The sequence below is a fragment of the Phaseolus vulgaris genome, chromosome 6 (genome assembly GCF_051622355.1).
Source record: "Phaseolus vulgaris cultivar YP4 chromosome 6, ASM5162235v1, whole genome shotgun sequence".
Lineage (NCBI taxonomy): Eukaryota > Viridiplantae > Streptophyta > Magnoliopsida > Fabales > Fabaceae > Phaseolus > Phaseolus vulgaris.
The window spans coordinates 35,567,400-35,578,814 of NC_143503.1; the positions used below are offsets into that span (position 1 = coordinate 35,567,400).

Genomic DNA, 11,415 nt, shown 5'->3' on the forward strand with positions numbered 1-11,415 from the left:
TCATATTATTTTAAATTACATATTTAATAAACTAATACATTAAACTTTAATGAAATATTTTAATAGCATTTTTTAATAATTTTGAATTAAATTAATTTATTTATTTATTAATGTAGTTTAATATGGAACTGAGTTATTCTAAAAGAAAAATAATTATATATTGGGATGACCGACCGGTCCCCTTGACCCGGTCAACCCAGACGACCAGACCCCACCCTAAGCTACGAGGTCGACCACGTGGCATATGTGGCCGACCGACATAAGATGGTCAAGTCAAAGGTTGACCCGATTAGCAAAGGCTAACCCATGGTTAGGGAATGACCTAATCTAACCCTAATCACTAAACAACTTCTTAATCCGGCCCAACAACAAGGGTTCATCAAGGTAATATAAATATCACGCATTCCAAGAAAAAAGGTATGTCATTGTCTACAGTATTCTGACAGTCGAATACGATACCCCACTGACTTGAGCATTGAAGTGCCATCTGCAGGTATCCCACCCGCCTGAGGAGCGGTTCGGCGAGGAAGCTTGAAGGAGTGTCAAATACGTGAGGATCGACCGAACATCATCCAAAGTTAATAGTTCTCCTTGTCCCCAAACTAATTCGAGAATAAATTGTAATAGAATTAAATATGAAATTAATATGAAATGAAATGTTTATTTATTTTTTTATGAAAGTAAATTGACATGAATGTATAGATAATTATAAAAGTAGAGTGAGAAAAAGAGATGAAGGAAAAAAAAGTGTAAATTACAATAAATCTTACAAATGTACGAGGAAACATTTAATTGAGATAAAGGAACTATGTAAGAACAGTAGTGAAGGTTGAAAAGTGATATTTTGCTAAAAGGTTTCTTCAAAGGAATTATTTTGAGGTTAAATTTGGTTGAAAACTTCCAACAAAATATACTTTATGAAACAAATGTGTTACTGTTATAATTATAAAGAAACAAAGAATACAATTACTAAATGTCAGTTTACAAACAGCAAAAACTAACTCAATGACCCACCATCTATTCACACAACTACTTGTTTGGCCTATGCTTTCAACTTTAAACATCTAATTAGAAATTCATCGTCATTCACCAACATCCACCAGACATCTACAAATTAGGACGCAATTTATAGCCTCTAAATTTATTTAATATGAGTAAAATATTTTAACACACAAAAAACCATGTTAGTGTTTTTATAAAAAGTTAAAAAGATATCCACATTTTGTTAAACTCTTTAAGCTATTGTTAATCTTCTTTGATGATATAGTGTAATATTCGGTTGGTATAAATGATATATCTGTAAAGAGATATTTTGATAACTAAATAATTTGATATATGTGAGTGTCATAAATACGATTTAATGTGTAAATTTATTTTGCTTGATGGGTCTATTTGTAATAGTATGATATATGCAAGTATCATAAATACGATTTAATGTGTAAATTTATGTTGTTTGATATGTCTATTTATAAGATCGGGTTTTTGACATTTGAACTACTAGAATATGGATTAAACTTTAAATCTTTGATAAAATTTTATATTGTGATTATGTTAATAATTTTTTTTAAAAAAATCTTTGAAATTATGGAAATTATATGTCTCATATTATCCAATAGATATTGAGTTAACGATCTTGATCGTATGGTACACTTAATTATACTCAATGTTAAGTATATGTGCTAACAATTACAAATTTATAAGAAAAAAATATTATAATGACCTTAATCAGGACTTTTAACTATACGCCTACAAGTTTTTCACGATCTTCAATTTTTGTTACGATCGGTATCCATAAAAAATTGTGCTATATCTTGTTTATGATTAAATAACTTAATTTTTCAACAATTTGAAAATTATTAAACAATATTTTATAAAAAGTAACGATTAAGTCCCTGCCATTTGATAATTTTAGGCGGTCTCTATAATTCTTAAAAATCAATTCAATACTTTTATCATAAAATTTAGTACTAGTATGACTACAAGGATAAGAATGCAGTGAATGACAAAAACTTAAGACTATACTATAAAATAAGAAGACATGATTTTGTATTGGACATTAACTACATAATTATGATCAAGTATTATTTTGTATTTATTTTTATGTTTGTAATTAGAAATTCTTTTTAATATCAATTACTATTTGGATTATTAGATAGTTTATTGGATTTCCTATTTGACACTTTTTAAATGTTTGACATTTTTTACACTTAAAAAACTAATACACACCAAGATACTGAAAACAAACATATATAATCAAGAACACTGCATAATAAAAATAAACACTGAAGTTATAATTAACCTTATTATTATTATTATTATGAATGAGGAACTAACCGGTGGCCATTGATTGGATTTGTGTCTCACATTTAAAATCCTAGTAAAACATCCACAAAATTGTTCCATCTTAGTTCAAAACTAAAAATCAAGCAGTTTATATAGTTCTGATTCATACCCCTTTGGTGTTTCCCATGCTTAACTGCATGATTTCTTTAGGCATTGAAACTTTATATCAGAGAATTGGGGTTGTAGGTTTGAAACGTGGTCTTCACTCAAATATAAATTATACTTTTGCACCATTGAAGACAATCTAACTTCTGCATTCCTTTTTGGAGTAAACCAACCATGCATCAACCATCTCGTTTCTGCTCTAATTTTTACTAAACTTGCTTATTCTGTGTCACAACTAAAATCTAACTGCCATGAAACCCTTTCTCAAAGCAAAGGACAATAACGAACACATGGAGTGCATCTCTTAAGGCTTTGTTTGAATTAGAGGGGTGGGGGAGTGAAAAATTGAGGGAGTGAAGTATGAATAAAGTGTGAAAAAAAGTTGAGGTTGTTTGGATGGAGGTATGTTAGAGTGTATGTGTGAGGAAAATTTATTCAAATTGGTGAATGATGTGATGGTTATAAGAATATTCTAATTATTTTTAATGGTATAAATTGTAAGATTACAAATTTATTTTTGTGTATAAAAAAAATAATTTTGTGTACATTTTAGTGAATTAAAATAATGTAAAATTTTAATTATAAATAAAAGAATATAAAATAAAATTAATAATAATTATTTAATTATTATTAATTTATATTTATTATCATTATTTTAAAAATTTATTTTAATTAAAATTATTATTTTATAAATTAATTTTACATATTATTTGTATTTTGATATTTAAACATTTATATTATTAATATTAATAAAAAAATTACTGTTATAAATATATAAATATTTATAATATTATTATTTATTTTATTATTATATTATTATAAAGCCTCAAATTTCAAATAATGTATTTTATTAATTCTGATTAATAAGGACAAAATATATAAAAATTATATGATTAATTTATAGAAAATTTTATAAAATAAATGAGGGCACATGCGTCATTATCACATTTTTAGGTGGCTTTTTTTCTCTCCCTCATCTTTCTTTGCACTTGTAAGAAGGAATTTTCACCTTTCAACCATCTATTTCGCTCCCCTATTTTCATTAATCAGTTGATTCAAATAAGGGGTACACCTTAGTTCCGTCTGCATGAATGTACTCCCTGATCCAAACAGAAGCTTAATTAATTCATCTATAATTTTTGTGTGCTCTATTTAATCTTTTATTATTACCATAACGAATATTGTCTTCTACTTAAAAGATTGATTATTCAAAATTTCCGTTTGTGATGATATAGAATCGAAGTTTTAAAAACAAAGAACATAAACACATAATTTCGAACTCGGCCCTTTAAATACTTTCCTATATTATATGAAACAAGCTAGCTTATATGAATTTTCTTGTTTCAAAACTGAACTCAATGATACTAATTTATAAATATATTTTTTATTTTACTCAGCAAAACGCCTTTTCATTCTAATTGAACAACTAATTGAATTTAATAAATGCAAAGTAACCATTGAAAAAAAGAAATCAATACTCATAATTAATAATTAAATAAAATGAGTCAAAATGTTTTAAACCACATTAAAGTATTTTGCAAATGAATGGATAGTTGAAGTTTTTTTTTTTTTCATTCTATTTGTTGACGATTAAAAAACGTTATGATGTTAAATATGGACATTATCCTTAATTATACATGACCGTTGCTATAAATTCAGTGGTACGATCATACCAGTAAGGTTTAAGTTGGCACACGAAAATTCAAAATTATGAATTTGACTAAGCTTATGTACTTATGTTTATGCAAAGTAGTGTTCCTCGTTTTTTTCTCTTCACATTTCACCGCTGTAAGAAATCGAAACAAACGTTGCAGAAATCTCATAAATCCTTTTATGTCCGAAGCGGATGGTGGACCCCTCATTCAAATTAAACATGTAAAACAATTTTTGAATGATGGCTAAAAAAGCGCTCTGTTTGTCTCTGCTTTTGAGAAGAAAGACAGAGAAAAGAGTCTCGCACAGTGTCTGTATATACTTACACTACACTGTACACTAGTGTGTGCTTTCGACGACACTACTTCCTTTCTCCAAACCATCTTTAGGGTTTCTCAACTCTTCCTGCATTTCCCACTTTTTGTCCATTTTCTTCGTCTCCTAAGTCTCCTTCTTTCTCCCATATCACACTATAACCTTTTTCATTTTAGCCATTTCCCCCCTACCATTTTCATTTTCCTTTACTTTTGGCTCTGTTCTGAAAAGGGTTTGACTCCCTTTTAAGGATTACCTCGGATTCTCGTGGAAGTTTCTATATTTGTCTTGTTCTGTAGTGTGTTTTCAGTTTTGAAGTCTAGAGCTTCCCCAGCTTCAGTATATAGCTTCTGTAGCTTCAACCTTGGAAGTTAACTCCATTGAGAAAATGGGCAGCACCAAATTGGAGTTGCATGTTGGGATTTTTGTCATCTGCGTGGTGATTCTCGCAGGGACTTTCTGTGTTGGAGATACTGATATGGTTGATGGTATTGCAAATAGAGTTTTCTCATTTCCTAGTTTTATTTCCATTTTATAAATATGATGCTTCATTTACTTCTCAGGAAAGGTACAATAAAGCCGAAGAAAAATAGCTAGAAAATGAAGTTCTATTTCTTCTTTACTTGTTATTGTGGCTAATAAGTTTTTAACTTTAGCACAGAATATTTGGAATTTCGCTAGCGGAAAGTAAATTCTACAGTCATTTCTGTGCATAATCTGTATGTTTTGCTTCTAAAGTGCATAAGTTATCTAAACTAATCTGTTTCATGGTTACAGTTGGTGCAATCAATAGTCTATATGTTTCTCTGGGGTCGCCACCACTTCAAGGGTGGAAATCCGTGGGAGGAGATCCATGTGCAGAACTGTGGCAAGGTGTTGCTTGTGTCTTCTCCAACATAACTGCTATGTATGTCTATCCTCCCTTTCTTAAGTTGTTATTGGTTACAATTGTTCTATTGTTTTCATATTCTAGGTAATTGGTTTCAAATGCAAAGGATAGTGTTACATTTAGGGTTGCATTGCATAAGTTGTTGATTTATACTGCTGAATGTGAACACCTGGGATAAGGCTCAGTGGAATTTATATTTGACAGACACCTCGGAAGCATGAATTTGGGAGGACAGCTGGGCAGCAATTTGAATTTCCCATCCATTTTAGAATTGTAAGTGGTACCTTTCGAGATAATTGTACCTGTGCTGATTTCACATGCAAACATTTCTTGCTTTCCAGAGTTACTCCATTTAGCTGTATTTATGTCACATAAATACTTGTGTTCACTGTGAATACTGTCCAGTGCACATGTATACCGAAATATGCACATAAATGATGGTTACTACATAAAAATTATGTACACTAGGCTCATATTTGCCTAAAGTCACTGGTTATAGAAGGAGTCAGTTTTGTTTAGATTAATTTGGAAAATTTAGCTCTTGACAAGTAATTGTGTAATTATTGGTATTCGTACTAGAAAACCTCATGAAGCTTTCTGTTTCACCATTGCACAGGGATCTTGGTAACAACCACATTGAAGGGCCTATTCCATTTACTTTGCCCCCTACTTTGAGGAGCTTGTATGTTATCATTACGATCTTGAAATTCATAATTTTATAACAGTACCAGAATACTTAACCACTTTATGTTTCTTTTTGAATATTTAGGTCTCTCTCAGGAAATCGGTTAAACGGAAGCATTCCAGATGCCTTGTCCTTATTAACTCAGTTGTCAAACTTGTGAGTTCTTGAAATGTCCATTTAGGAAGATAAATGCTGTTCATTGATAATTAAGCAACCCTTTCAATGCTTAAACCCTACATTTATTTCATCAGTGTACTGGTTCAATCAATATGTTAGAAATGATTTTAAATTGGACTGGCATTTCTCTTTCTTCATTCCATTTCCATGCACAATTTATGGAAACCCTATGCATGTTTCAGGGACTTTTCAAATAACAACTTGAGTGGTCAGCTGCCTTCTTCAACAGGGAGTTTATCATCTCTTACCACATTGTGAGTAAAATTTCTAGCTGTTAATAACTTATATTTTTCTACTTGTAATGAGGTGTTATTTCTTATTGATTCATTTTTCACTTTCAGGCACTTGCAAAATAATCAACTTTCTGGGACCCTTTATGTGTTGCAAGACCTGCCTCTTCAAGATCTGTACGATTCTTACTATTGAATTACATTTTCAGATATATCCTGAAACTGCATAAACGCATAGAACTAAAAATGTTTTACTTGTGATATGTTATTATGTAGGGATATAGAGAACAATTTATTCTCTGGGCCAATTCCTCCAAAATTATTATCTATCCCTAATTTCAGGTGAGTCATGCTCTGTTTTGTAGTCTTGGTTCAGGTGTGACATTATGAGAAATAACAATAAATCTTGAACTTTGCGCTATGAATGTTTTATTCCAGATGTTTTAAGTATGTTATTATAAGATAAATCAGTTCATTACCTTATTTCCAGATCTTTTATTCTAGTTAAGATAGTAGCATGTCCTTTGCAGTAAAAATGGGAATCCGTTTAATACTACTATCATTCCATCACCTCCTCTTGCGGCCCCTGCACCCATAGGCATGGTTCCACCCCCCCAAGAATCACCTTGGAAAGTGGGATATGGTCCTTCTGCCCTGACAGCACAAGTGCCTGCAAGTACTAGGAAGTCTTTTATTGCTAAGAGCATCATCTGGATTGCTGGTGCAGGTATTTTTGCTTTCATTGTATTGGGAGTTTGTCTTCTAATGTTATGTTGCATTAAGAGGAGGCCGGAGAAGAAAAATGCTAAGAAACTTGATGATGTGGGTGTGTTTACGGGACCTTTGAGTAAACCTACATGCAATGATTCTGTTTTTGGAACAACTAACCAAGAGGAAAAGGGTAAATATGAAGTACCAAATAGAAGTACAAATTCGATTCCTAAGGTTCAAGATGAAGAAGACGTATATTTGAAAGTAGTATCTGCAACTTCTGAATGCAATAATGGCCATCAATCAATGAACACTGGAGGGGGTTCCAAACTTTCACCCCTGCAGCCACCACCAAAACACTCTTTTCCAACCATTTCTGGTGAGAACATCACCATCAATCCGGCTACAGCTACCAAAGAAACTGAAAAACAAGTTATGACAAATTCCATCAAAGTTTACACTGTTGCATTGCTTCAACAATATACGAATAACTTTTCCCAAGAAAACTGTATTGGGGAAGGCACACTAGGGCCTGTTTATCGGGCTGAACTCCCTGATGGGAAGGTAATATTCTTATAGCGTGTATATTTTTATCTATACATAAAGGATTCTTGGTAGTCTTATAACATGTCTAAATTGGCATTCTTTTGTATTCATTTCCTCTCAAATGTCTCATCATTGATGCATTTCTTGTTTCTATTTAAACCTGTTCTTTTAGCAATTGAAACACTTATGTTTTTGCCCCTTTGTCTTGCTGCGGCCTGGGTTTTTTTGAAGAGCAAGAACCTGCTCGTGTTAGTTCAGATTTTCTGTCAATGCTTATGTTATGATCATATTGAATAATGTCCAAGGCCAATTGATATATTCTGTTACTGTTTGGACCCAAGCAATGCTCTCGAAAACTACTCTTCAACCTATCTAATAACAAGTTCTGATTGGGTGCTTTGGTCCTCAAAATCATTGTGGTCCAGCCAGCTTCATCTGCAGAAATGAAATTCATGAGCACTGATTTGATCAATGATTTTTTTCTGAAAAGAGTTTATATTGGTTTAGGAGAAATTTAAGTGAAGCAGAAAATAGCTACACCTAGTGCTACAAAGGACGAACAAATTATCTCACTTACTAGTCAGCCAGTCACTAAAACATGCAGCTATTCACTCCTGGCTATATATTTTAAATAGTTCTAATCCAACAGATAATATTGAGTGTTGCCTTGATGACCATTGACTTTGCCCAGGTTCATACTTTATTAGGATAAATATATTGGTTTGTGATTTTTGAAGCTTTGCACAGCCTTTTACTTTTCCTTGCTTGAGATTACCTGTTATCTAATTTTCCTGGCTTGACTACCGGTGCTTCACATGCTTATTATGTATTTCAAATGTTCTTTTTAGCTATTGGCTGTGAGGAAACTGGATGCTACTGCTTCCATGGGGCAGAGTCATGAGCAATTTCTTCAATTGGTGTCCAGCATCTCAAATATTCAACATGCAAATATTGTAAGGCTTATAGGCTACTGTGTTGAACATAGCCAACGACTACTTGTATATGAGTATTGCAGTAATGGAACCCTACATGATGTATTGCATGGGGACGATGATCAACGAATCAAACTTCCATGGAATGCACGCATTCGAGTAGCACTTGGAGCTGCCAGAGCTTTAGAGTGAGTTTACTGACCAACCCAAACTTTAGTTCGATTTTTTTTAGTTAGATAAACTCAATATTGGTCACTAAGTAGTACCTTTTGGAGGTGGGAAGCATTGCTGTCATATTTAAGTCACTTTTATCCTAGAATATATTAACTGAGACTATAGCCAAAGGTAAAATTGTGGAAGGTCTTTTAACATAGCATAAATTTGGTTCTGTTGGTATAAACTACTTATGTTCTAGACCATTAGCAATAAGCCATGGCTTTGATTTTTCTTTTCATGACGGTCTTAACTCTGATATTCCTTTTCCTTCATGTACAAGGTATCTGCATGAGAACTTTCGGCCACCTATTGTGCATCGAAATTTTAGGTCTACTAATGTTCTTCTGAATGACAATTTGGAAGTGTGCATCTCTGATTGTGGATTAGGGCCATTGTTATCTTCTGGCTCTACGGGTCAGGTAACTTTTAATTTCTTCATATGTGAATTCTCAACTGATATTTATTGAATTCATTTTAGGCTTCTTAACTATGTAGCAGACATTCTTGTAGTGCTGTTGAATGTCATGGAATAATTCATATGTAAAGAGTAAGTGCAAAAACATATGATCAGATATTTTATTAGACCTTAGGCTTGTGTTTGGATAGAAGATTTTTAGAGGGTAATTAATTTTATGAAGTAATTCATAGTTAGTTTTTACTTTTCAGAATCAATAAAGATGAAGGTATGAAATGGAATTTCATATTGTATGAAAGGAGCGACAGTTTATGCCACTATGCAGCGCTTGTTTGGAAATTTTGAATATAGAAATTATTTGGTACTAAGAACTGAAATGGATGATTGGTCTGGTTCATAAACTCTGTTGTATATATAACTAAATGACTTAAATTGTAGTTCTCCTGATATTCTGAATTTCAGAAAACTGTATTCAATATTTTCAGGGTTTATCTTGTTGGGTGGCAAAAAGTACTATTACAGACAGACCCAAGATTTAAGTTTATTTCTTCTGTTTTTGTTACATTTCTGTCTAACAATGATGCATCTAATCTCAGTTATCAGGACGTCTCCTTACTGCTTATGGTTACAGTGCTCCAGAATTTGAGTCTGGAAGTTATACGCAGCAAAGTGATGTCTTCAGTTTTGGTGTTGTAATGTTAGAACTCCTTACTGGACGAAAATCTCATGACAAGTGAGCAATCTCATTATCAATTATGATATCTGTGTTCATTATATTTTCCAGCTTAACAGAAACAATGCTTGAAATATCAAATTTGGCTAAAGCATCGCAAATGTTTAGGTCACGGCCTCGTGCGGAGCAATTTTTGGTCAGATGGGCTGTTCCTCAACTCCATGACATTGATACCTTGTCAAAAATGGTTGATCCCTGCTTAAGCGGAGCCTATTCTATGAAGTCTTTGTCACGTGTTGCAGATATTGTTTCTTCATGTCTACAGGTAATCTAATATATTAGTTAAGTGAATGTGGCTGGTAGAGGTATGATAGGTGTTGGAGATCTCACATCGGCTAGAGATTGAAATAGTATATAAGTGAGTGAAAATTTTATAAGCCGATTTTATGATATTAAATTAGGCTTAAAGTACACTTAATAATAGGAATAAGACTATGAAAACAAATAATAAAGTAATGGAATCAAAAGATAATCAAGATTTTGATTATTTCTGTCAGACTTTTGAAAAGCTCCATAAAATATATCAAGTTAGCAAAAACATTTAAAATGGCATATGATGCAGAAACATTTAGAGGTTGCAATTTTGCATGGACTGACTTTTGTACCTACTAATTGATTATTGGATACAGAAACATTTAGAAGTACACTCATTGCATGATAGTTGGAAATTTTGTGTGCTATTCTATTCAATGCCAAAGCCTAAAGAAGGAGAAACTGATAGTGCTTTTAGAAAAAGTGATGTTTGAGTTGTATATTGTCTTCTGGTTGCATTGCACAAACGTAACTTTTTATCGTCTATCATTTATAATTTTTGTAAATATTTTTACTTAATTTCTTCCAGCGTGAACCTGAATTCCGACCTGCAATGTCGGAAATTGTTCAAGATCTCCTGCGAATGATGTGAAAAAAGTGCAGCAATCCGTGGGAAGATGAATTCCCTTAGCCAGGAAGTGGTGCTGATGATAAGCTTTGGTTCCAAGATCTTGTCTATTTTTGTTTATTAATTTTGTGAGCCAAAGATTTTTACCTTATGTGTGTTGAAAAATCTGGTTTCTAATGTAATTATGAGTTAGCAGGAATGTTGTGCAATGTTTATACTTGATTGTTCAGTTTTTTTAGTTACTAAGATGAATTATGTTAATAGTCTAGTATGTCACGAAAGTGTGATCCATCTTTGTCCATGTTGTTGTAGACACTATGCTTTTCGGCTTATGTATCATATATAAGGAAAAGATAGATTTCTTTAACACCATACAAAACAAACAAAAAGATATACATGAGACCATATTATAATAATATAATAATATTTAAAATTAAAAAAATAAATTAAATATAATTAAAATATTATTTTGTTGATTTGTGAAGTGAATGTTTTTTATTATTTGTAGTGTTAACATATTACCACTCATAACCCACTAAACTGTCACCCTTTGTAGAGAAAAACAGTCTAGTTACGTGATTTAAT

The 11,415-nt window shown here is 32.1% G+C and overlaps 1 protein-coding gene across 1 annotated transcript; it reads left to right on the plus strand.

Moving 5' to 3' along the window:
• The first annotated feature begins 4,132 nt into the window (after nt 1–4,132).
• Nucleotides 4,133–11,197, plus strand: LOC137832631 (protein STRUBBELIG-RECEPTOR FAMILY 1). The gene is made up of 14 exons (XM_068640904.2): nt 4,133–4,904; nt 5,194–5,323; nt 5,510–5,578; nt 5,922–5,987; nt 6,075–6,146; nt 6,350–6,421; nt 6,509–6,574; nt 6,674–6,739; nt 6,928–7,672; nt 8,503–8,774; nt 9,083–9,221; nt 9,814–9,950; nt 10,059–10,215; nt 10,792–11,197. The coding sequence occupies exons 1-14, from the start codon at nt 4,805–4,807 to the stop codon at nt 10,852–10,854; spliced, it is 2,154 nt and encodes a 717-aa protein (XP_068497005.1). The 5' UTR covers nt 4,133–4,804; the 3' UTR covers nt 10,855–11,197.
• Nucleotides 11,198–11,415: the final 218 nt, after the last annotated feature.

Excerpts from the sequence above, each read along its gene's own strand:
- LOC137832631 (XM_068640904.2), top strand. The coding sequence starts at position 4,805 with ATGGGCAGCACCAAATTGGAGTTGCATGTTGGGATTTTTGTCATCTGC. Across the intron at positions 6,575-6,673 it reads GACCTGCCTCTTCAAGATCT|GGATATAGAGAACAATTTAT; the intron begins GTACGATTCTTA and ends GTTATTATGTAG. Across the intron at positions 7,673-8,502 it reads CTGAACTCCCTGATGGGAAG|CTATTGGCTGTGAGGAAACT; the intron begins GTAATATTCTTA and ends TGTTCTTTTTAG.